Consider the following 25,477-nt stretch of genomic DNA (forward strand, 5'->3'; position numbering starts at 1 on the left):
CTCCGCTGCATGCCGAGCCCTGTGCTTTGTGCTATGAGGCTGTGCGGTATGGCGGGAGTCGTCCCCGTGCGCCCCCAATCTCTCATGTGGTCTAGTCTGGCCAGGGGAGCAAGGTGAGGCCTCTGCTGTCCAGTGGTCACCAAGTCCATTGTCATCTAGGAACTGGCCCAACTTCTCCCCTGGTTCTCAGCCCCTCCCTTCTTGCCTGTGGAATGGCCCGGCCTCATGTGGGTGGCTGTGGAGGGGCCCCGGGTTAGGGTTAGGCCAGCAGCACACACCATGGTAGTAACCAGACCCATTTCTGTTTTTGTTTTTGCACAACTCTCCCTCTCTTCACGTGGCTTCCTTTTCTTACTCTTCCTGTTTCCTTATCCTTTTCTCTCTTGATCATCGTCATTCCTCCTCTTACCCTGTCCGCCTGCTCCCTCTCTGACTCTTCTTTCCCCCCTTGCCTTTCTCGAACCCCTTTCTCTCACCTATTTCATCTCCCTTGCCCCATCTGTGTCCCACTGTCCCTCCCTACCCCTGGTTTCTCTCTTCCCTGTGTCTTGTGCTCTTGCGGTACCTGCCTGTCACTCCTTTGTTTCTCTCTGTCTTTCCCTCCTTCCCTTCATGTTCTCTCCCACCACTCTGTACCTCTCTGCCCCTCGCCCTCGCCAGTCATTGCTTATTCCCGGGAAAAGCGCGAGTAGATTCGGACGCCGGGGCAGCGCCTTAGGCATAGGAGCTGTGGAAGAGGTTGTCATCCATCCAGGGGCCGCGGCTCCGGAGCTGCCTGCACGCGCTGTTCTCCGCTCGCTCTCAGGACGGAGGCCATATTGGGGACGTTGCCCCCTTCCCGGGACAGGCCCAAAGGGCGTGCAGGGCAGAGTGCCACAGCTCTGGTGACACTGGGACCTGGGCCAGAGTCCCCAGGCCCTCACTAGGAGACTCTGGCCCTGGCCTGGCCCCTAGAACCCTGACTGAGTCCTTGCGGGGATCTGGTACTCGAACACCCTCTGCCCAGCTGCACGTCTCCCAATATTGCCGGTTCTGCATGAAGCATCATCCCTCCCCTTTCCCTGTGTCCCCGCTTTATCATGAGCTGCCTGCAGATCCTGCCCCTCCCTTCATGCCTCCTCAGGGCCCACTTGCTACCTCCCCATGCTTACGATGCCGGGCGTCCCACCAGAGTGTGTGTGAACGGGGTGCCCCTGCTGGAGGGACACCGCTTCCCCAAGTAGTGTGCAGTCTGAGGGTGGAGGAGCCCTGGTAGGGGCTCGGGTTGCGCCACTGCTTTCTCACTAATAGGCTTTTAGGCTGCAGCTCCCATGAGACCCAGGGGCTAGAGGCGGGGCCGTCTGGGGATTTGTCCTCATTCCTGCCCAGCCCAGTGGACTAAGGTCCAGCACAGCCCTGCTGTGTGTCCTCCGGAGCAGCACTGACCCACTCTGGGCCTGCCCGTCTGTCAGGGAACCCTCCGGAAAGCACATTTTCTCTCCTTTCTTGCTCGTAACCTGTTGGCTTCAGGGCGCGGTGGCAGGGCCCCGGTGGGAGGTGTGGCCAGTGGCGGCCAGGCAGGTAGGCACTGAGTCCGAGTCTCTCCCCACAGTCTCTGATTGTCCCTGGGAAAAGCCCCACAAGGAAGAAGTCTGGTCCTTTTGGCTCCCGCCGCAGCAGCGCCATTGGGATCGAGAACATCCAGGAAGTGCAGGAGAAGAGGTGGGTGAGTGGGAGCCACGCCCACCAGGGCGTCCGGAGCGCCTCCCACCGCGACCTGCAAAGGGCGCCAGAGCATCTCCCAGCTTGCCCTTGCAGGGGCGCCGACCCCTGCCTACCCTGACCTGCAAGGTTGCCGGGTCCCCACAGCGCCACCCTGACCTGTAGCTCATACCCCTCCAGTGACAGCTGTCACTGAGGAGGAAGCGCTTGCATCTGACACTCAACGGTTCCACTGGTTCTCTAGGCCAGCACCTTACGGATGAAGAAACAGTTTGCCCCATTCATACTCCCAGCAAGGGCCAAGCAAGAGAGGGGCTGGCAGCATCTGTGAATGCCTTTGGGTGGCGCTGAGCCCAGAAAGCAAATAGGGTCCTTTCCCTACTGCAGCTGCGCAGCCTTGGCCATGCCTCTGTGCTTCTCATAGAGTCACCTCGGCAACATGAGACATGAGATAGGAAAACAGCCAACTGCCTGGGCTGCTGTGCAGGGTCCTTCTCATGAACACAAGGCAGCAGCCAGGAGACTGTCACCCCGACCTGAACTCGGACTGTACATCCTGGGTTCAAGCCCCTGTGTAACCAAGTCCTGGCTGGGCATACTTTAGGAGACTGATTCATATAGAGGAAGGGCCAGCTAGCCAAAAAGCCCATGGACAGGGCCAGAGTTGGCCTCCACAGTTACACCATCCCCTTGTCCACCCCTCAAAGCCTGGGACTCATTCTACCCCACTGTCAGGCTTGGTGCTGAGTACCCCCCCCCCTGCTGTCCCCATGTGCCCTTCAGGGAGAGCCCTCCAGCTGGCCAGAAGACCCCAGACAGTGGGCACGTCTCACAGGAGCCCAAGTCTGAGAACTCTTCCACTCAGAGCTCCCCAGAGATGCCTACAACCAAGAACAGGTAGGGCTTTGGGTGCACTGGGCTTGGGGGGGCTCTCATTCTTTTCGTTCCCTGATGTCCCATTGAGCGCCTTGTACATGCTGTGTCCCCTGTGTGCTCTGGAACACAGCTGCAAGCTGTGTGCACAGCCAGCCGGGGAGCTGCTGGCCTGGATAACATACCTAACAAACCACACCTGCAGAGAGCGGAGGGAGATAGGGGGATAAGAAGAAATGAGGTCTCCTTAGTGGGTTTTTAGGGGGGACAGAATGCTGAGAGAGGAGCAATAGGCCTGATGGAGAGAGGAGGACTCTGGGGTGACGTCAGCAAGTGCCGAGGCCCTGAGGCATGCCCGGTGAATGGAAAGAAAGACCAGGGGCAGTCGGAGCAGGGTGAAGGACTGCGCCCATTGGGCAGTGGCAGGAATGAGGTCAGAAAGGCAGGCAGAGACCTGCTCATAGCTTTGGGGACTATGTGAGAGCATGGAGTTTTATCTTAAATGGGCTAGAAAAAAATCTATGAAAAGAGCAGTGTTTTTAAAACACACTGTTAAGAGAGGCGGGCAGCAGGCGGGACCACAGCAGGGAAGCCTGAGGAGGCTGCTGCTCTGTTGGGCCAGTCTCTGCCAGGATGGGGGTGGGGCAAGAGGATTCATTATGAGCTGGAGGGTCACACTGCCAAAGAGAGAGAAAAGTGTGACGGGGACAAATTTGGGTTGTGGAATTTTTGGAACAGGCAAGACTTTGGGCAGGAGCCACAAGGCCCTGGGTGTGAGGGTTCCAATCCCTGTTCTGTCTTGAGCTAGGTGACCTGAGGCTGAGTGCCACCCTCCTTGTGTGTGTGAGATGGGTCCCACCATAACAGACTATCTCAGGGGACCAATGAACACTGACTAGACAAAGCCATTACACATCACGGTCACTGAGCACCAACGCGATCAGACTTTCCCTGGGGGCAGCGAGGAGCCAGGAGAGGGTGTTAAGCAGAGAGACCTACCCAGAGCCACAGCGCAGTCCGTGGAGGCGAAGAGCTGGAAGAGTTGGCATGGCAGCCAGAGGGTGCTGGGTTGGCTCCAGGCTAGGCTTCCTCGGTGAGGGCGGGGGACAAGGGAGTGAGGCGCAGCCCCGTAGCTGCTGGCTGATGGCACTGTGTGACAGAGTGGAGACGGCCGCCCAGAGAGCAGAAGCACTGCAAGGCTTTTCCAGATCCTCATCCAGCGCCAGCAGCTTCGCCAGCGTGGTGGAGGAGACAGAGGGCGTAGACGGGGATGACACAGGCATGGTGAGATGCCCGGGGGTGAGGGCCCCACAGGGGTGAGAGAGGGCTCTCTTAGGCCTCTGGAGGGGCTTCCGGCTGTGGCTTAGGGGTTGGTGGTGAGGGTGTCCCAGCTCATAGGAGATGGCAGACAGACCTCAGTGCTGTCCACAGACACCACGGAGGGCCCAGGTGCCCCTCACACTTGTCTCATCTCTTACCTCTTCAGACCCCTGGAGCTCCTCTGCAGTCCCTAACTGTCATTGGCGGACCCCACCCTCACACCTTTGCTGTTCTCACCTTCCTACCTTCTCCTTCCCCCTGGGCCAGGCTGACTCATTCCCTCCCCCCGGCCTGGGCTTCACCTTCAGCATTTTGGCCATTTTTCATCAAACATACTTCCAGGGGGTACCTGCTACTGGCCTGGCCTGTACCTGGTACCTGACTGATGCAGGCCCTGCCCACTGGCCGTCTAAAGAGGAGTTACAGGGCTTTTCACAGCCTGTTGGCCTCTGAGGCTTCAAGCTCCCTGAGGTCAGGGACCATGTCTGTTCTATCCCCGAGACCCAGACCAGAAGAACATCAGCAGATGCCTGTTGAGTGAACGAGGGATGGGGGTGGGGTGGGGCTGTGGGCAGGGCTGACCTCCCCCCCCTCCCCAGGAGAGCGTGTCATCCTCAGGAACTCCCCATAAGCGGGACTCCTTCCTCTACAGCACATGGCTGGACGACAGCGTGAGCACCACGAGCGGGGGCAGCTCCCCAGGTACCAGGCTGTGCTGGGTGGGAGGGGGAAGGGCAGAGCATGAGGATGTGATGTGGCCGTAGTCCAGGGTAGGTGGACTGGTCTCAGAGGACAATAAAGGGTAGCTGGGAGGCGAATAAAGGGTAGCTGGGAGGCGAAGTGAGGGTGAGGATCCCTAAGGGAGGGACCTGGCAGGGTTGGGGAACCTCAGTGCCAACCACCCCTCCATGCCTGCATCTCCTTGGTGCCTCCTCTTGGCCAGTGAGGTGGCTCCCTCCTGCCCCCATTCTCAGGCCTTACACGGTCACCCCACCCAGACGCCGGCAAGTCGGGGGACCCTGCGTGTCCCGAGATCAAGATCCAATTGGAAACATCTGAGCAGCCCACACCCCAGATGGTATGAGGGAACCCCCTCCCGGGAGAGGGTAGAGCTAGTGGGGGACAAGGAGCCAGTGGCCGGATGGCTGGGGTGCCCCTCCAGGCCAGAAGGACTTGGGCTCAGCCAATGACTTCTGGTTCCCTGTGTCTCCTGCCCCACCTCTGGCTGCATCTGTCCCCACAGGGCTGCTAGCTGCCACCTCATCAGAAGGCAGGACTGAGCAGGTCAGCCAGTACTTACCTAGATCCTGTGGGGTGGAGGAGGGGATGAGAGCCCTCCAGCTGGGTGGGAATCTTGCGCCTTGGTGGCTTTGGACCTGGGCTAGTCTTGGCACCTTTTGGCCTCAGTTTCCCTATTTGTGCAGTGCTGCCTCACCTATGCCTGAGTTGTTGAGTAGCTTGGTGGAGCCAAAAGGATCTGGGTGGTCATGGAACATTGGGAATGCCCATGGGATGGGAGGAGCCCATGCCTGCTCTTCTCAGACAGTGGCCCTAAGTCTCTCCTCTTCCTTTCTCTGCAGATGAGGCCTCAGAAGCACAAGGAGAAGATGCTGCAACACATCCAGGCAGCTGGCCCTCTGCCCCACAGCCATCCCAGCCCCTGGCGCCCCTGCCTCCAAGCCCCGGGCCTACCCACCTGGGCTGTCTCCGCAGGGCGGAGCCATCCAGAGCTGGGAGCGGATGCTGCTGTCATCACCCCACCCCTCTACCCCAGGCTGGGGTTCTGGGTGTGGGCAGGCACTGTGGCCCTGGATCGCCCCCACCTGGGCCTGTCACCCCTGGGTTCCCCTCCGGAGCCACGGGGAACAGGGTAGGAAAAAGAAAAGGAGCATTCCATGCGCGCGCACCCCCCCACCAAAGGAGCAGCAGGTGCAGTGTGCAGAGTGAGCACTGGGCAGCGAGTCCTGTGGGGTTTCTGCTCTGGGACCTGGGCAGGACACCCTCGTTCTCTGGGTGTCTCTGCTGTGAGTGAGCAAGATCCTCTCAGAGGTCACTGAAGACTGGTCATTGCAGCTGGCCGGAAGGGGGTCATTGTCCTGGGGACCTCCTATCACACGGACTGCTTCCTGAGGCCCCGGGCAGGCTAAGGGGCCGGGGCTGCTGTACCCATCACCCTCCCTGAGCCCCCCAGCTTTACCACAGACCTGCCGACGCCCTCTCACTGCCTCCACACGGTGGTGGAGTATCCCCTGGTGGGGATAGTCCTCCCTGGCTCCTCCTCCAGCACCCAGCTTAACTCTGCCACTCCACATTCCTGGGCGTTCTGGGCTGAGGGGCCTCAGCCGGTCTGGAGTCCAGGCCTCACCACCCCCTGCCCACCATTGCTGTGGAGGGGGCTGCCAGGCACAGCTGCTGTGAGCCATGTCTTTGTGTGTATCTGTTCACTCTTAGGAGCCACGCCCAAGGCGAGACTTCCAGCCCCAACACCCACTTTGGAAGCCCTGTGGCCACATGTATGTCAGTAAGGATTGTACAAAATAAATTCTATTTATCACTATTGTACCCAGAGTTGAGCGTGGTTTTGTATAAACCCTGCCTAGACACGCTCCAGATAGATGCCCAGAGGACCCAAGCTGTGCCTTTCAGCGATGCTGAGTCCGGGGGGACCTCCAAGGCCAGCAGGCCACAGGGCCTGTGAGCACCAGCTGAGGCCTCCCCTCTATGGCCTTGCTGTTCCCCACACAGTGAGCCCTTCCCCATGGAGGAAGTGCGGCTTTGGAGTCCGCCCTGGTGCTATCTCCCCTTAGCTTGGTAGTGAGGAAGCCAGTGTCCTCTCCCAGGAGCAGGAAGAGCCTGTGACCTCATCAGAGGCTGGCTGAGCATCCAGTGAGCTGCTGTACACAGTCACCAGACAGAGTGGCTTGCACACAACTGAAAAATTGGTGCTCAACTGACATGTCCAGCAAATCTCAAGGATTTCTTTTATATGGCCACCAGGGGGCACCAAAGGATCGCCAGCAGGGACAGAGCCTAGGTCAAAGTCCCTGCCTCAGGAGCTGACAGTCATAGCACAGGCTAAAGGATGAAGAGTGCTGGGCTGGGCAGAAGCCTTGGAGGAGGAACAGGGTCTAGCAAGAGGGACCTGTGTGTGTAGAGGGTGAGAGCAGCTCAGAGTGGGAGGGGTCCAAAGTGAGCACATTCATAGACGGGACAAGGAGATAGGCTGGGGTAAGGCCGGAGACCACAGTCTTGAATGCCAAGCCCAGGGCTGGGACTTCAGGCAGACAGCAATAGAGAGACACTTAGAACCATGGCAGCTGCTGATGGAGTCTCTGTGGGCCCAGCTGGCTGGAGAAGTCATGGAGGATGGGTTCCTTTAGGGACCGAGCCACGGGAGGTTCAGGGGTGGAACAGTGACCTCAGGGGTAGATATCCAGCCATGCTCTGAGCGAGAAGCCATGCTCAGCTTCCCTAGAACCTTGGCACCCTCTATGTCACTCTCACCTTCCCAGGAAGATGCTGAGCACACCTTGAGGCTCTGTGAGATGCACCATGCCTTTCTCCACAGGGCCCTTCTATGCCCCTTACATGCCTCAGGCCACCCAGGGACCATGACTCATATCCAAACTCCAGCCCTGACCAGCAGAGTTTGGCTCCAAGATACCCTGGCTCAGTGGTTTCCCCTCATAGCTCATTCCATCTCTACCATCTCAGCTCTACAGTGCGTTCTGCCCAGCCTAAGGCCTGAAGCCATGGCATCCAGCATAGCATTTCCCGGACACTGGCTGGCTTCACTCTCCTAGTGATCTTGGCCCGCTGGGCCTCTGCTCCCTCTTCTCTGGTCCTGGTATGAGGCTTGGTGAATGAAGCCTCAGCGTGGTGGTCTTGGTGGAGCTGGAGCTGGGAGGGCTCAGATAATAGTGCAAGGGGATTGGGGCAGGAACAGGGATGATTTGGCCTCTGAACAAAGATAACCGCCGACATCCTTACTGCTAAGACTTCAGATGGTTATAATCAAATCTGTATCCAGAGGACCTTGTCCCAGGAGCTGGCTCCACACAGAAGAGTAGCTAGAGCTGGGTGGTGGGTCTTTGATCCTACCTCTTGGGAGGCAGAGGGAGGCAGATCTCTGTGAGTTCGAGGCTGACCTGGTCTACAGAGCAAGTTCCAGGACAGCTAAAGCTACACAGAGAAACCCTCTCTAAACCAACAAACAAATACAATTAAAGTAGGAGGAGGAAGAGGAGTAGTTGGGAGCCTTTGGGAATGCTTTCCAGGGCCACAAGCTTTTGGGCTGTCTCAGTAGCACGGGCTTTTGGGCTGAGCGTGCCTTCGGGGGGCTTCACTCAGCTGTGCACCAAGGCCTCTAGGTCTATCCCAGAGCTGAGGCGAAGCACCAGGGCTCTGGAACAAGAACAGGTGAGTGGCTAGGAGAGCAAGCCCTGGCCAGCCCCTCCCACCACCATCACCCCCTGCACGCTTGCACCAGCCATGCTGGAAGAAAGGAGCCTCCAGGCCACAGCAGCACAGCCCAAGCCAATACTCTCAAGCTCCAAGGTGGGGCTCAGGGAGGCCGAGGACGCCTCTGGGATCAAAGTGGACAGTGCTGTTTCTCTTGTCCCTGCGCCAGTTCTGTGCCTACCCTGGGTACTGAGGTGGGGAGGGCAAGCCAGGACGCCAACCCAAGGCTGGAATTAGGGCTAGGGCGGGGGGCACCAGCTCCGGGAAGCAACTGGCTCTGGTTAGAAATAACGCAGGTTCTGGAAACAGCGGCTCTTCCCCAGGAGACAGTGGGGGCACATCACACCGCTGGCATCCCCAGCTCTCTGTGGGCTGGATTCTCCAATTGGTCACCTTGACATGGTACAGACTTACCTACGGTCGCAGATACTGTCAGACCTCTAAGGAGCCATGCATGAAGCCTGGTGCAGAATCCGTGCCCCAAATGAGGGTCCTCCCCCACCAGCCCCGTGCCCCCATAGCAAAGGTGTCCCTGGATACCTATGGCCAACTCCGGACAACTTGGCCAAAGAGGTGGCTGTGGGTCCAGGTTGGTGCCAAGGGACCGGGGCCTAGATGTTCCCTGCTTCTCAGGCTGCAGGAGCTGCTCAGCCAGGGACCCTGGAATATGGAGGTCTCCCCTCCCTCTCTCCTTCCCTCCCCAAGCCTGCCTTACTGAGGGGACAGCCCAGGATGGAGCCTCCTGAAATAGCCAGATCTGGTAAGTAAGGCTAATTTTAAAAGCCACTCTGGCTGCCCCATAGGCCTTTCTGGGAAGCCTTGAATGTTCCTATGTGTGCCTCTGGGAGGGACTCCTATTCCTTGCCCCATGAGGCCTGCGAGCCCAGGCCTGATCATGGGATGCAGAGGCCCAGGCTCCCCTCCGCTGCAGTGTAGACCCTCCTCTGGAGCAGCTCAGCACGTTTAGCTTTCTGTCCTGGTCCCTGGACCATCCCGTGTACACACATGAGAGAGAGAGAGAGAGAGAGAGAGAGAGAGAGAGAGAGAGTCAGTTTTCTTCTAGGTCTCATGAGCCTCCATCACTATCTCTTCACTGTGTCCCTTCAGTCTGACACTCCTGGTCTGTTCTCTGCAGCTGTGACTCCATCCCTCTCCATGCTCATCCCCAGGAGGCCGGATGTAGCACACCTAATGGTCCACAGCCTGTTCAATGCAGACTGGTGGAGCTGGGTGTCCACCTGGAATTGAGGACAGGAGTCCTAGGGCTGACAAGAGCTAGGCCCGGCATGCAGAGGCCAAGTCCAGGCACGACTGGACCATCTGGCCAGGCCAGGTGCCAGCTGGGGGAATGAGCTTCAGGGTGAGGGTTGGCAGGCAGCAAACAGAAACATGCGGTACCCAGTTAAATTTGAATGTCAGGTAAACACAGGCTCATTTTTAGCCTAAGTATACCTCATACAATATTTGGGACATACTTATAGCAAAAAAAAAAGAAAAAAATGATTTCTGTTTACCTGACATTCACAGTGAACTAGGCACCCTGTGTTTTATCTGGCAGTCCTGTCTGGTGGCCCAAGGAGTGAGGGGAGGCCTCTCAGGGACAGCCAGTTCTACAGACTGGTTTGAGGGTAGAGATACAGTTCCTGCCCGAGAAGGAGGGCTGTTTCCAAATGAGGAGAGAACTTGGAGGACATGGTGAGGTTATCAGGTGACACCCAAGTACAGTCACCGGACACAGAAGAGAGGGTCCTGTATGCTCAACTGAGCCCCAGCAGCAGGCACATAGTGGGACGGCCATACAAGCTAGGTGAATAAGCCTCCTCATAGCCCTTCCCGGTAGGGTGTGGAACACTCGGCCAGGAGAGGGCTCCAGTACCCTGCTCCTGAGATTCTGGGAGCCAAGGCAGGGTGCGTTGGCTCCAGCCCCAGGCTCTCCAAAGGCAGCTGCAGCGAAAGCGGGAAAGTAAGGGTAGGCTTGAGGATTCCTCTTTCCCCAGCCCACTTTGTCCTAGGCCAGGGCTGGAGCTCCGCTCTGGCCACTGATGCAGGAGAGGGACCTGAAGAAGGGGAACTCTGCCTTCTAAAGTGAAGAGACAGTCCTGAGGTACTGTTTTGTGTGCCCTAGGGGGCATCTGAGCCAGCCATGGGACACCTAAGACCCAGAATATTAAAGACCTGTGCCTGTGTGTGCGTGTGTGTGTGTGTGTGTGTGTGTGTGTGTGTGTGTGATGTTTCAACAATAATACCATACTCTATCTCAGGGGTCTCCCAGGAGCAGCAACTGGACAGTCTGTGTCCCTCTTATGCCTCTCAAGACAGAGCCCCTTAAACAGCTTTTCTATCCACCTGTTTATCCATCCACCCACCCATTCATTCATTTATTCATCCATCCATCCACCCATTCATCCACCTGTCTATCCACTTACACACTATCTACCTGCATGTCCGTCCATCCATCCATCCATCCATCCATCCATCCATCCATCCATCCATCCACTCATCTGCCTCTCTACCCATTTGTCTACCTACCCACCTATCTACTCACCCATCCATCCATTCACCTCTCCCTGCCTACCTGCCTCTCTGTACCTTTAGACACCGACCCTCCTCCCAGGTACCCATCTCCTGCTTACCAGCCCACCCTTCCAACACCTCATCCATGCTCGCACGGCATCCTCCCACCACACTTCCACCCTTGCTGGCTTGCTCACTAACTCCCTTCAGTGAGATGACGAATCTACCCCTCGAACCCCCTGGCCAGGCCTTCTGCTGAAGGGGCTCAGGGCAATTTATCCAACGTTACCAGGAACACCTGTGCTGTGTCACAGCCTAGATCTGCCCCTGGCTCCAAGGCTGATGGTGGACAAGTCACTGGAGAACCCCAGTGTTCCCTTCCCTAGTGTGACTGGGGTCACACTAGCAGCTCCCTCCTAGAGTCTGTGAGGAGGATGAGGCACGCTGGTGTCCTTCGGGCATCCGGCAGAAGTTCCAGATGGGAAGTGCCACCACTGGTCATTTTGATGATCGGGTCTGGGTCCCTGGGAGGTGGGCATGGGGAAGCCCCTGGTTTTGTGGCCATCACTGACTGCAAGATGCCCATTCCTTGGGGGCTGCAGTTGCCTGCCCTCCTCTCCATCATCCAAATGCCAAAGCAAATCTTTCAGAGAAACTAGGAGTTGCAGGACGGATAGGACGTCACCCCCTTCTCCTGCCCTGGGGGCTAGAGCCTGGTCCCCTCTTGCACTGAAGGTCCCTGTTTCCCCCGGGAGTGTAGGAAGGGGGCTGGGCCGGACACCCCTGTGGCCTGGCCTGGCCTCTGTGTCATCCTGTTAGTAACACTTTAGCTCTGAGCCTGTAATCACACCTGTCGGGGAAGAACCAGGCCAGCATTTCTTTAAATTGGGCTCTAATTGCGGCTTCTACTGGAGTCAGATGTGACCCATTCCCCCCCAGCTGGTATGAATCAGTGAGGTTGTCCTGGCCTGCCCCACCAGGTCCAGAACCCTCCAGGACCTGTTTTGGCTCTTATGGAGCCACGAGGGGGCTGTGGCTGATGTCCCTTGAGGAGCCACTTGGTGCCATGCCCTGGGCTGGGTATTTTCTTCCCAGGGGACTATGTCATCCCTCCATTACTCTGTGAATGTGGAATTATGAGATTTTTTTTTTTTTTCCTGTAAAGGGAGAAACTGAGGGTCCAGGGGCAAAGCCACTTTCCCAAGACCCATTAGCTTGGATGTGGCCGAGTCTGGATTTGAAACCAGCTTTGTAGGATTCCAAAGCTTTGTTCTTGGCTTGAGGCTGAGGCCAGCTCCACCCCAGCCATCAGAGCCTCCTTCCTGAGGGTCTCCCAAGGCACCCCAGGCCACTTGCATTCCCACCACAGCCTTCTCCATTCACAGCTATCTCATCTGTCCCTTCCTCCTGATCACAAAGGCCCATCTGCCCTCTTCTTGCTTTGCAGTCCTCCTGCCCACGCCCACCCCCACCCCTGCCTCCAGCCCATCCCCCACACAAGTGGGAGCCAGGCCTGGAGAGTGGGGTGTGGCTGGGAGCCAGAAGCAGCTCCCTCTTCGGTGGGCAGGAGAGGAGCCTGCGGTTCCATGTTTGTTCTGGAGACCCAGCCGCTTCCCCGAGGAGACAGCCAGTGGTTCCCAGGCCACAGCCCCTCAGGCGGAGCCAGACCACGGCTGGCCAGCCCTGACGGGCTCCGCCAGGGCCTGGCGCTGGGTGGTCTGGGCAACAGCCAGGGAGGCCTCAGTCCTGGCCTCAGGGCAGGAGCCATGACCAGAGCCAAGCTGAAGGGGACCTGGAGGGGTCCAGAGGTCTAGGGGTGGGCTGGCCATGAGGCAGAGGCAGGCATCAGGCAAGTGGCCAGGAGAGACTTCAGGCCCGGAGTCCTAAGTCCAGGAAGGTCACAGTTGAATGGTTTCCACCCAGCTCCTGAGTTGGCCCAGGCAAAAGCCCACCATAGAATGATGGCAAAGTCAAGTAGGCTTTGTCGACAACCTGACTCCGGCCCCACCTCTTCTGGACCTGGGCTTTTCCATCTACCCCACAGGCAGGAGACAGCTCTGAAAAGGCTCCTCCAGCTGGGCAGCTCAAAGGTGGGAGGGCAGGCAGCCTAGGCTGGAGGGATCTGTCTTTGAGCTTATTCTTGGGGTTTCTCCTTGATCCACTTGGGCCTGTTCACATGAATACCCCAGTACTTCATCCATGTCTCTCCTCACCCTCCCAGAGATGGTCACCCCTGAAGTGGAAAGAGCACCTTGGCTGCTGACTCTCTGTAGCTCTGGGTAACTCACTTCCTCTTTGTGCCCAGAACTCTGCATACCACCGTGACCCTGTCTGTGGGCAGCTGGAGCTCTCCCTGTGCCCCGGTCTCTTCACCCCAATGTCTGGTGAGCTCCACCATCAAACTGTGACCCAAACCCAACCCTACTTATTCTCCCCAAATCTGCTCTTCCATAGCCATAAATGGCACCTTCATCCACCCAGCACCTGGGCCAAAACCTTAGACGGGGGAGCCCCTGGTTCTGCTATTTCCTCTACCCTCCACATGCCATCCACCAGATCACCCTTCTGGCTTCAGCTCCCAGACACATCTGTGATCCAGCCACTAGCCACAGCTCCAACCCTGAGGACACAAGGGCCTACAGGCTCCAGAGCAGCCTCCATTGCTCTCCAGACTCTGGCCCCAAAGCAAAGCTTGCCGGTCAGGGCCCTCCACTCTTTGGGCACCGTGGCGACTCCCAGAAGAACATGCCGGCTGCTGTGCGGCCTCAGGGCACTGCCTGCCCTCAAGCTTCCTACCCCCCGCTGTCCAACCCTCAGACGTGTCAGGTCCTCCTCGCCTGGCTTTGGCCCTGCTTCCACCAATCTAGCCTTCAGCTTTCTGCAGGGCCACCATCTTCCTGGCTGTGTCCCTGTTCATGTCACTTCCTCCAGACAGGTCTTCCCCGAACCACCCGCTACCTACCAGCACCCTCCGAATTTGTTTCTTTTCTGTAAAGTGGGGCCTGTCCCATAGTTCCACCTGCCCTGTGACCTGAGTCCACGACCTGGAGCCTTCGGTGGAAGAGATGCAACTCCTGACATTGTCTTTTGACCTCCACATATGCACTGTGACACAAACATACCACACACACATCTCTCTCCATGTTCACACATACACACATACAATGATAGTAAATTAGATTAAAAAAAAAAAAGTTCAAGCCCGTGCTCTGAGTTTCTGGCCTTGGCCTCAAGCCCTGCCTCTAACCCTCACTGATGCTGAGGTTTCCTTTCTTGTCTGATTCTTTCGATTCCTCTGTAAAATGGGGATAATGGCCCTGGCCCTCTGCCAAGGGTGGGTGGTAAAAAAATAAAAGAGCCCGGGCATGTCAAGGAGCACTTTCGAACAGCGCCTGAGACTCAGGGGTCATCGTGGACAGTGACGGCTGGAACTGGGAATACTTGTGAGCGCGTTTACGCTCCTGCTGTGCGGGAGGCCTGCTGTGTGTGGAAGCTGTGCCTGTGTTCCCACAGGCAGGGTAGAGGTGGTCCAGTCTGTGGCCCTAGCCCGTTTTGTCCTGTCTCTGCTGTCAGCTTTCATGCCCAGCCCTCCTGAGGGTCACTCAGGTGACCCCGAGTAGCCAGGAAAGGGCCCAGCACTACGGAGGAGGCAGAAGGAGCCACGTGGGGACTGGGAGCCCAGATCCTCCCTTAAACGCTTAATCACCATCGTCCTCGCCCCTTGCACCTCAGGGAGCACCCAGTGGGAGGCTCTAGTTTACCCCAGGGGGTAATTACAAGTGTTGCTGTCTGGGTCTCTCCCCCAACTCTCCCAAGGAACCCACAGTCCTGTGGCTTGTGGGGCTGGGGCACTTGTCCTTGGCTAGACTAATACCTTAGAAGCAAGGGAGGGGGTGGGAGCTTGGCACAGCTTGTGCCAGCCAGCTACAGTCGATGGGGTCTGCAGCAGGCTAGCCCGCCCTTCGAACCTCGGCTTTCCCCTCTGTAGGTGACGGTGGGTCACAGGCGCAAAGCGTGTTCTCTAGGCAGCGACTCACGTCCGTGTCTGGGCCACTGAGTAGGGTGTGCGGCACACTGGGAGGTGTCTTGCTGCCTCTGCTCTGGATCTCAGGGCATTTGGTGTGCTGGCATCATTCGGGCACACGAGTAAACTCCTCCTCAATAACCAGGAGCCAGATTGCTGAGGGCCATGTCTGGGCCTTTTCTCACCTCCTTCCCACAGCCTCTGTGGCCGCCCGGCCTCCAGCATCATAGAAGGCTGCTCAAAACTGGCTGCTGAGAGGATGTTTCAGCAATGGTGCTCTTCAGCCAGCACTCTCTGTGGCTCGCCAGGTCTTCATGGGCAACCAGCAGGCTTGCCATTCTCAGAATGGCACCTGAGGCCCTGCTGCCCCGCTGTCCCAACTCTTCCCTTCCCAAGATGCCGCTTCTGAACTCAATTAGACTATAGGCCCCAAGCCCTCCCTATATCAGCTCTCAGTTCATGATCCTTCTTCTCTGTCCTCCTTGCCTCTGCCTACCCCCTTGATTCCCCAACTAGTTAGAGATCACCTTCCTGGCACTCAGGCTCCTTGTCCTCCCTACTCAAGGGTGGTGTTGCTGGGCAGGAACTTGAGGACAGTGAGTTTGTTCTCTGTTTGGCCGCCCAGGTGCAGCACAGGCCATGGTGTCCATGAGGCAAGGGTCAAAAGCTCTGCTCCCACAGTAACTTCTGAAGGAGCCAAGCAGCAGGACATGGGAGATGCCAGGGTTGGCAAATGGGCAGTTAAAACCCTGGTAAGGAGTCCCTCAGCTCTTAGCTGATGATTAAACTGCTGACAGGTGCCTCCTCTGCCTGCTGCCGCTCCCCCCCCCCAGTTTTTCCAAGAAGCCAGAGACTCAGGTTTTTCAGAGACATTCAGAGCATTGAAATGGAGGGTGTTGTGTTGGAGAGATGGCTCAGAAGTTAAGAGCACTGACTGCTCTTCCAGAGGTCCTGAGTTCAATTCCCAGCAACTACACGGTAGTTCATGACCATCTATAATGAGATCTGGTGCTCTTTTCTGACCTGCTGACACACATGCAGGCAGAATACTATATTCATAATAAATAAAAGAAAAAAAATGGAGAGTGACACCGAACTTAGTAGAGCTGTCCCTCAAACTTCCACCTCCCTCAGCTGGCACAGGAAGCAATTCTTTTTCCTCCAGAAATCTAGCAATTAGAAGCCAGGGATATACTCCCAGCCCCCACTGCAATCACCTGGTCCTCAGTGTCAGTATGCCAAGGGTGAGAATCTGATGTTTTGGTAAGAGGGGGCTGTCCAACCAAAAACTACATTTCCCAGCATCTTTTGCAGCGGGTGGGCACATGACCAGTTTCTACCAATGGAGTGGAAGCGACAAACGCTCAGGTTGTAAAGCCCGTGCCCGCTCTCCTAGGAAGATAGAAAGAAATCCTAGCACCTAGAGGGGGTTGTTTTTGATGGGAAGAGCCCGGGTTTGTGCCGCTCAGCCAGGGTACCCATGTGTTCACATGGAATAGGCTCACAATGTGTTGTGAAGAGGACCTGCCAGCTCGTCTTTGTCCTTCTTGTCTGAGAAACCGAAGGACATTGTGAGCTAAAGGAGGCCAGTTATGATGGCCGTAGTTGCTGGGGACAGAGTTAGGTCCACTGCGTAGACCCTGACTCAGATTGGGACCCATAACCCACGTGATCAGCAGCCAAGGTGACAGCGGTCCTGCAATGTGCGTGTGGCAGGACCCAGCCTTCTGGAGCCGGCGCACCTGGCGTCTTTGACAGAGACCTGAAGAGGAGGCACCCAGTGTTCACAGCGGGGTCTTAGGTGCCCACAGCAGGCAACGCTGGGGCGTCAAAGGGCCACAAGACCCTGTCCCAGTCCGCAGAGCTGAGGACAGTGTGGCCCCCGTGGTTCTGATTCAGTCATGCTTCTCTCCTTGAGCACATCCCAAAGCTCAGCAGAAGTGTCTGTGCCCTCTAGGATCCAGATTCCAATACCTGGTTTTGGGGTTTCAGCCCTTCAAAGAGGCAAGCTGGAAGCTCAGTGTGGCCTGTCTGTGGTACAGCCCTTTGCCAGTGAGGGAGGGGAGATGGAGAGTAAACATTCCACTTCCTCCACACCCTGGAGGTGGCTCTGAAGTGTACCTCTCGAACTCTGCTGCCTAGTTACACAACTCCCTTGTTCTCTTCCTTTTTCTGTCTCCACTTCCCCACAGTTAAATAACTCATGCTCAGTTCAGCCAGAGACACAAAGCCACGGTTCACATGTGCCTTGTCTCCAGGCCTTGTGACAATCAGGTTCTTAGCTGTTAACATTGGTGGGCTGCAGGAACTACTGGGGGCTGTTTAAAAATGAACTGCTTCCACGTGAATAGAAGGAACAGCTTAAACGACAGTCTCGGGAGAGATGGCGAAGGCTGCAAGGGTATGCTCACACCTCAAGGCACTGTGATACACAGTTCAAGACAAGGCATGGATCTCTGTCCTGGAGAGACTACACACAACTTAATTTCTCATCGCAGGATCAGCTTAGCTGGCTTCCCTTTGACTGCTAGGAAGCTCGGGGAGACATTTGCTCAGTGTCCTTTCAGAACTGGAGGATGCCCACAACAGATATTCAATCCGGGTTCCTGTTTAACTGGCCTGAATTGTGAGTCATTGGCCTTGGCTGGGACTGAGTGGGCAGGAATTTGGAAATGTATTATAAACAAATAAAAGACATCATTAAGTACAAGGACGTTGGCATCGAGCAAATCTGGATTCAAGTCCCTGTCCGCAACGTGGGGGTCCTTGACAGTCATGGCTTCCTACAGTGTGGGTGTCCTCAGTCACAAAAGCTGAATGACTATAGGCAAAGCATCAGGCCAGAGTCACTGGCTGTCGGCAGGGGGCAGGGTTCATTCTCGCAAGCACAGCGACTTCAGGCAAGAGGAGCGAGCTTGGGGGACAGTCCAAAGCCTGCAGCAGTTCACGGGAAGAGGGCATGGAAAGATCACGCGCTAGGCTGCTAGGAGCGCTGCAAGGGAAGGCGAGTGCGCGCCCTGTTTGCCAAGAGCCCCTAGGGTGATCGTGTGTGTGTGTGTGTGTGTGTGTGTGTGTGTGTGTGTGTGTGTGCGTATTTCAGAGCACGCATGTGGGAGGTCGGAGGACAACATGGAGGTGTCCTACCTGCTGTGGGTTCTGGGGAGTCAAACTTGAGCTGTTATGCTCACGAGGCCCCAACGTGCACCGCCATGCGATCGGGGAGGCTTCACACAGTGCCTGGCACGTGCTCAGGATTTGCCGATGAAGGCGCGCGTGAGCAGGCGCACCGCACATTAAACGCAGCGTATCCTGTGGGCGTCGTGCTGTGAGGTGCGGCAGGGCACCAAAGCTCTCCTTGTTGCGGGTTAAAGGACAAAGGGCTCCTCCCTCTAACTCTTACAGTGACCCACACTATCTCTCAGTATCATACACAGGGGCACTGAGACACCACAGCACCTGAGGACAGTAAAGTCGCCCGCCACCCCCGGCTGGCAGGAACCCCGACACCCCTGCTCCCCATGCCCTCTCCCTGGGATCCAGACTCGAGTTCTTTCCTGAGCGATGCGCCTATTTTGGTCTCTTTCCCACTGACCACAAAGACTCAGCTCTGGCCTCAGAAATATTTGGGACGTTTTATTTAAATGTCTTGTGTTCCCTTTTAACCAACACCAAAAAGAGAAATTAATTTTTTTTCTTTTTTTGCTGTTCCAAACAGGAGAGCCGCTTCAGTGAAGGGTTGGCGAGAGTCTCTGGCGCTGGGTGGGGAGAGTGCGTCCTGTCCGGCTGGGCTGGTCTTCCCAGCCCGGCCACCCTGGGTAGACAGCCAAGCCCAGAGGCGGCTTCCTGGGAGTCTCATCCTGAGCAGACCTGCTCTCCCCTTCAGGGAGGGCTGGGCTTGGGGACTGGCCATGACCATGGGGCCCAGTGTTCCAGAGGGAAGGGAAGGGAAGGTCAGATCTGGAATGTTCCATGGAGGTTTCAGGGTCTGGAGAATATATTTGGTAGAAAAATAAGGTGCTTTGGGAATCTGTGCGGTGTGTGTCCTGCCTGCCCAAGAGAGAAACCTACCCTGCTGGCCAAAGGGCAGTGAGAAGGGAGTAAAGGCAGAGCCGGGAATCTTCTGTCCCATGGAGGGTTCCGGACGGAAGAGAGGCAGGTAGCGAACTCTGTTCCTGCTGGAGGCTGCCTGGGCCTCTCCCTTGAGTGTGGGCTGCCCAGGTGGCAGGTCACATAGGGAGGGGAGCTGGCCATCCACTCTGGGCTTGTGGGACCTGAGCCCTCAGAACAGGGTGCTTAAGGGGAGCAGAGCCAGCAGGAGCAGCAGGGGCCCCAGGGTGGGGCCGCTCGCGGAGCTGGCCCAGGCACAGTGGTCAAGGTTGGCCCCGATACAGGAGGCGTAGGCCATCACGTGGGGGATGTAGTTCTGCTCATGGACACCGTGAAGCAGGTGGGCCATGGGGCCCTTGGCGAAGACCGCCACGTCTTCCCCGCCATGGGTCTCGTGGCGCAGCGGGACGGCAGACTGGGCCTGGTAGTTGTTGTGAGCTGTAGGGCAGAAACATCTTCCGAGTGTTTGCCTGGACCTCAGTGCTGTCAGAAGTACCCCTTTCCCCTCACCCCCAGGCTATCTTGAAGGCCCTTTTCTCAGGAGAGAGAGCCAGGGCTCAGCACCCAGGGAGGCGTGTCACCAGAGGCAACTGGGTTCAAACCAAGCCTGCCTGACCCAGATGACCACTCTCAGCCCTCGACTGAGTATCCATCTAGGACCATGCACGTGGTACCTACACAGGCCAGGCACCAAGTTAGGCTCATCGGACCCATGGCATCTTCCAGGGTAACGTTCCCAGAAGGCAGAAGCCTTTCCGTGGAAGAAATTAAAGCTGAGAAAGGTGAAACCATGTGTCCAAGGTCAGAGTTGCTAAGGTAAAGGCGAGAAGCCAAACTGAGGTTCTGACTTGATGTGGGCTACTCCAGGACCACAGCAGCCCACCCCTGTGGGATGGAGACCCTTTTCCCCCACCAGCCCCGGCTTTGAAGTTCTCACCATAATCCACCATGGAGACATTCTCTCGTTCACCATCCACCACCTTGTAGCCAGGGCCATTGCCATACAGGATGGCTGTGAAGGGTTTCTTGTCCGTGTCGCTCACCATGGGAGCCAGACCTGTGCCAAGAAGCAGGGGTGGGGAGGCAAGTTCCCAATGGAGAACTGACCAGCAGGCCCCTTAACCAAGCTCCCTGGGGTCTGTGGCCTACTCACCAAAGATAGAGTTGCCACGGGGGGTATATCCACCAAAAGTGAAAACGTGGGAATGATCCGCGGTGACCACGGTCAAGGTGTCTTTCTGAGAAGTCATGGCGCCGGCCCTTCCGATGGCCTGGTCCATCTCCACCGCCTCATGCAGTGCCTGCTTGGCCTTGCCCTCGTGGTGTCCGTGGTCAATCCTGCCTCCTAGGGACATCAAGACAAGGGCCTCCTATGAGGTGACAGGGGAGGAAGCCATCCCCGACAGGCCCCAGGACACTTGCCATCAGATTAACATCTCCTTGATAAGGAATGGCATGGGGACAGTCAGGTCCGCCTCAGGCATCTCACAGAGTCAAGCGGCCTTCAGAGGGCGAGCAAGGAGAATGTGGCTCTCGGGGCCCATGTGGGGAAAGCCAAGCCACCAAGTGAAGGGAGAGCCACAGGCCCAGAGTGTCTGGATCTCTCCCTGGCCTCTCTGCTTCCAGCTCAGCGTTCTCAGCGTTTTAAAGGGGGGGGGGGGTTGAAGGCTTCAGCGGAGGGAAGGGGAGCATGCCCGAGAGGCATCTTGTTTGACTTCAAGGCAACCCTGGGCAGAGGGGGTGTCTCAGCCCTGTGTACAGACAGTGCAACTGAGGAAGAATGGGGGAATGGCATCCCACGAGGGTACTGGGTAGGGGTTCGGGTCTGACTCATTCCAGAGCCCATGGTTTTGTTTCTTCCATTGGAACTTCTCGATCTTCCCTGTGGCACGGGCCCCCAGTGCCTGGGCAGTGTCCTGGTGGCCTTCTAGAAAGGCCAATGGAACGCTGAATCCCCCAACGGCAGACCCCTGGAATTTGGAGCGTGTAGGCCTTAGCAACCACTTTCCTCCAGCTGCCTGCAGGACGCCACCTAGTGGCCACTCCCAGGTCCGAGCTGTGGCGCCAGGCGGTGCTTCCTCTCCACTAACTTTACCCTCACTGCTGGCCTGGCTGGTGGGTTGGCAGGGTGGGCAGGCTGGCCTTCCCTTTGTTGTGGTTCTGGGAGCAGCTGGCCTGGCAGGCTGGCCTGGCCCTGTTCACAAAGAGGACCACTCCCGGGGGACCCGTGTTCACCACTGCTGGTTCCTGGCGCTTCCTCAGATCAGAGGCCTGCTTGGGGCCAGGCCGAGACCGCTGCTGTGCTGGTGGGAACCCAGGGCTTGGCAAGAAGGCAGCCTAGCTGGGCTAGTGGCCACTGGCCTCTGGAGGGTGGAGGGGCCTGAGTGGGTGTGTGTCTATCGGCGACGTGTGTGTGTGTGTGTGTGTGTGTGTGTGTGTGTGTGTGTGTGTGCAGGCGCGCGTGTGCACAGGTCTATGCGTCTGCACGGGCTGAGTGCAGCAGGGTCATGCAAGGGACCGCAGAAGGCACGGTTGGACTATAGAAATTCTGGAAGATTCTGGAAACTCTGTTACTTCCCATTGTTGCTTTGGCTACTATGTAATTAAGAGGACAGAATGGAAACACTGAGGAATCCAGCTCTCTGCTCCCCCAGGGCTTCTGTCCTTGCTAGTTGTGGGTATGTGCCTGGCTTGACATTGGGGTGTGCGTAAACCGATGAGGCTACGTGTCTTTCCCCTTTATTTATTTCATTTTATTTATTTATTTATTGTTTTTTTGTTGTTGCTGTTTTGTTTTTTTGAGACAGGATTTCTCTGTTGTAGCCTTGGCTGTCCTGGAACTTACTATGACAGGCTGGCCTCAAACTCAGATATCCACCTGCCTCTCTCTCTCTCTCTCTCTCTCTCTCAGTGCTGGAACTGAAGGCATGCACTGCACCTGGCTTATTTTTTCCACTCCCCCACCCGTGTGTGTGTGTGTGTGTGTGTGTGTGTGTGTGTGTGTGTTTGTGTGTGTGCGCACGCCACAGTTTTTAATCAGCCTTCTGGGCCCTGATTATTCGCACCTTTCTTCCAGGCTCTTGTGCCTGCTCTGCACCAACTAGAGCTGGAGTTACAGGTGGTTGTGAGCTGCTGGAGATGGGTGCTGGGAACTGAACTTGGGTCTTCTGGGGACTGAGCTGGGTCTTAACTGCTGAGCCATCTCTCCAGGCCCTCCACCTTCATTTTTTGGGACAGGGTCTTTCCCTGAACCTGAGGGTTATGAATTGAGCTAGGCTGGCTCACTTCCTCGCCTCAGGGACCCAGCTGTCTCCACCCCTTCAGTGACAGATTACAGGCCCTCATCAGCAGGCCCGACTTTTCAGAAGGGTTCTGGGATCTGAACTCAGGTCCCAGGCTCATGTGGCTGAGTCATCTCCCTCAATCCTTAGCCCTCGCATTCTCCTTCTATGCATGACGGAGCTGAGTCACCTCTTTAGGACAGGGGACAATTTTAGGCCCCATTTTACAAAAATACCTAGTGAAGGTCCCACAGAAGGGGGGCAGCATGAGGACAAGAACCCAAATGTCACCTCCCCAGCTTCAGTCAGTCACAGAGCAGGTGGAACTGTTTTTGCGTAGGGGATGCTTAGAGACTGGATGGCCCTCCACGGCCAGAGCTTAAAGAACGTCTCCCCTGCCAGGAAGCCCTCTCAGACTGGGCTGGCGGATAGGCAGTCTCCCTTCCTACTCAACCCCCACCGTCTTTGCTGGGAGCTTCAGCCCCAAACTGGCAGTTCTCTTTGAAAGCTGAAAGCTGTACTATCCCACTGCCTAACCCACACCATGTTTCCGGAAGGTTCGTCTCCGTCAGGCCCTACCTTCCACCAGCAGGAAGAAGCCTTTGGGGTTCTTCATCAAGATCCTGAGGGCCACCTCCACCATCTCGGAGAGCGAAGGGTCAGTCAGGTTGTTTCTATTCAACTCATACTGCATGTCCCCAGGCTCAAAGAGACCTGCAGATACAGGCAAGGATATGGGTGCCCAAAGTCCTGAGCCTGTTTGGGAGGACCCCAAGGAACTCGGGGTGTCACAGAGGGCACGAAAGTCCCTCAGTTCAACTTGGGAGGGAGGGCCCTTACCTGGGAGGCTCTGTGGATACAGAACTAGATTTATAGTTTTCATTATTCTCACGGCCCATCTCACCAGGGGCACGGGACCTACAGCTCACTTCACCAGGGGCATGGAGCCTACACCCAGCTCATCAGGGGTACAAGGACGGGGGGGGACAGAGGCTCTGAGGGGCCTAACAGCTCGCTGTTTTCAGCAGGTCAGAGGGCAGATCTGTGACTCAAACCCAAGAGGACACAGCACTGTATCTCGGAGGCAGTGGACTCTGGACCGGGCTCAGTGCAAGTGTGTATTCACAGGTGAGGTCTGCAGGCACAGCAGCCTGTGCAGTGAAGCGGCAGAAACTTCGGGGTCATTGTCCCCGGTTTACGCCCATCCCTCACCCCGTCACCATGCGAGGGCCAAACGGCAACTCCACGGGAGTCCAGGGCACTCTGTGCCACGCCACCTAGCAAGCAGGAGCTGGCCTCCGAGTCAGTGCGAACCACCAGCCTCCTGCAGCTCGGCCCCGTGCTGGCAAGCTGGCCTCTGTGCCCACCAGCCTCTGGTGAGCCCCTTGCTGGCTCCGACTCTCTAGGGAATGGGTCACCCTGAGGACGAGCAAAGGCTGCCTTGCTGGTTCTGCCCTGGCTGTGCCATGTACCTGCTCCTCTCTGATCTTGGATTTTTTTTTTATGCCAAGTGGGGCTCATCTCCTTGCACAGCTTAACTCCACAAACCGAACCTCCTTTCCTCTCTTGACACCCTTGGAGGCCCTGCAGCTGGGGCTGCCTTCTACAGCCCCAGCCATGGGCTCCCTACCTTCTCTACTTACCTAAGAGGTAGTCCACCTTGGACGGGTCAAGGGCCAGCAGTTCAGTGCGGTTCCAGACGTAATGGGAGTGCTGGGGGGAGGTGGGAAGGGCTGTGTCAGCACAGGCCTGGAAGTTCTGGGACAGCCCCAGCTGGCCTCAGAGTCAGGGTAGTTCAGTTCTCCTGCTTCATTTACCATCCTGCCCTGAGCACCTACCATCTCCCTACTTAAGAAATGACAGATTTTCATGTACCGGGGTCTGGATCAAGGAGGACTTCCTGGTAGGGGTGACAGCTTTTTTTTTGGGGGGGGGGTCCTGACGGCAAAGTAGGAACTGATCCATCTGCTTTCCCCATGATGGTGTCACAGGGCAAACTTGAGACGAGCGTGGGTAAGAGAGACCTGGAACGCCCACCAAGGGGACTGAGTGGTGTTTGGGGGTCTCTGGAGAGCCAGGCGGGAGTGAAGTCCCAAGGCCTTGTGCCTTGGGAGTCGCATCCGGGAGGGGGGCTAAAGGAGGCGCTGCCTCCCCAGGAGAACAGAAACACAAAATGAGACTCTGCCTGGATTATCCAGAGTTGGGCCCAGCGCTGTGAGGAATTTGCTGTTTGTCTTCAAAACAGCCTGCTTGCCTTCTCTGAGCAGAGGCCTCAGGATGGGCTTCTCCAATCCTCTAGGTTGCTCCAGGGGAGGAGGAAGAGGAACCCCAGAGCCCTGCTGTGTCTCAGGCAACACTCAAGCGGTATCTCAAGACTGTCCCCACTTTACAGATGAGGACACTGAGGTACACACACAGAGAAGGATTATTGAGAACCACTTCTAGCTCCTATCAGTGCCCAGAATCTGGGACCCAACAGCAACCCTACTGGGCAGGGCTCATGACTATTGTACAGGCCCCTCTCTATGCCAGGAGTCTATACAGAGTCCCAGGGCAAGGAGGATGGCTTGCTGGCCCTGATCATAGAAACTGAGGCAAGGAGACAGTGTCTCTTTGGTTTGCCTGTCCAAGCTTGCCCAAGAGGGAAAAGGAGAACAAGAGTTGCTCACCTCCGCACCCCCTCCCCACCCATGGGGCTGTCCCCAGCCCTGCCCCAACCTCACTCTTAGCTCAGCCTCATCCCAGGCCTCCCCAGGGACCGCCATGGAACCCTGAGAAACCCAACCCTACAGTGACATCAAAGCGGCTGCCAGGCTGCTCCCCACTGTCTTCAGACCTGACCACAGTCATTTCCAGACCCAGCTGCCCGGCTGGCCCACAATGGCAGATTTAAAGGGCCAGAGGCCTCTCAGAGGCCTGGCCTACCTCAGCCCTAGCCTCCCTCTCAGCCCACCCATGCCCTGGACCAGGGGATGGACTGAGGGCTTTCCACTTCCCTTTACCCACTTCTGCCCAGCTGTGTTCAGTCATCTGCCCAGCTTGCCTCCCCATGCCCTCCCACTTCTCAGGCTTCTGCTGTACCCCCTCTACACGCCTCCAGGAACCAACTTCCTGCCATCCAGGCTTATGACATTCCTCTCGGTGCCCAGCCTGCCTGGGGTCCATCCAAGTGACTCCCTGATCCTGTCACCGTCCC

At 57.0% G+C, this 25,477-nt stretch overlaps 2 protein-coding genes across 18 annotated transcripts in view; one reads left to right on the forward strand and one right to left on the reverse strand.

Moving 5' to 3' along the window:
• Rap1gap (RAP1 GTPase activating protein) overlaps positions 1-5,642 on the forward strand; it is a 61,982-nt gene extending 56,340 nt beyond the window's left edge. For 5 of the 13 annotated variants that reach the window (XR_008720568.1, XR_008720569.1, XR_008720564.1 and 2 more), the window contains 8 exons: positions 661-738; positions 1,592-1,701; positions 2,485-2,598; positions 3,735-3,858; positions 4,494-4,596; positions 4,838-4,972; positions 5,138-5,178; positions 5,475-5,511. Coding sequence is in view for 7 of the 13 variants with exons in the window: in XM_055610761.1 (XP_055466736.1) it covers positions 661-738; positions 1,592-1,701; positions 2,485-2,598; positions 3,735-3,858; positions 4,494-4,596; positions 4,869-4,972; positions 5,138-5,146 (642 nt within the window). In the remaining 6 variants the exon portion in view is untranslated. Of the gene's footprint in view, positions 1-660; positions 739-1,591; positions 1,702-2,484; positions 2,599-3,734; positions 3,859-4,493; positions 4,597-4,837; positions 4,973-5,137; positions 5,179-5,474 lie in introns of all 13 variants that reach the window. The other 8 variants (XM_055610768.1, XM_055610764.1, XM_055610767.1 and 5 more) reach the window with 5 other exon arrangements.
• Positions 5,643-18,501: 12,859 nt separating this feature from the next.
• The window catches only part of Alpl (alkaline phosphatase, biomineralization associated), a 52,619-nt gene continuing 45,643 nt past the window's right edge, over positions 18,502-25,477 (reverse strand). For all 5 annotated transcript variants that reach the window (XM_055611194.1, XM_055611195.1, XM_055611197.1 and 2 more), the window contains 5 exons: positions 23,925-23,994; positions 22,861-22,995; positions 20,154-20,345; positions 19,938-20,057; positions 18,502-19,438 (listed from right to left, as the gene is read on the reverse strand). In XM_055611194.1, coding sequence (XP_055467169.1) covers positions 19,173-19,438; positions 19,938-20,057; positions 20,154-20,345; positions 22,861-22,995; positions 23,925-23,994 — 783 coding nt within the window. In that variant the 3' untranslated portion in view covers positions 18,502-19,172. The remainder of the gene's footprint in view (positions 19,439-19,937; positions 20,058-20,153; positions 20,346-22,860; positions 22,996-23,924; positions 23,995-25,477) is intronic.

Source organism: Psammomys obesus, unplaced genomic scaffold (assembly GCF_907164565.1).
Source record: "Psammomys obesus unplaced genomic scaffold, mPsaObe1.curated_primary_1811, whole genome shotgun sequence".
NCBI classification, from domain to species: Eukaryota; Metazoa; Chordata; class Mammalia; order Rodentia; family Muridae; genus Psammomys; species Psammomys obesus.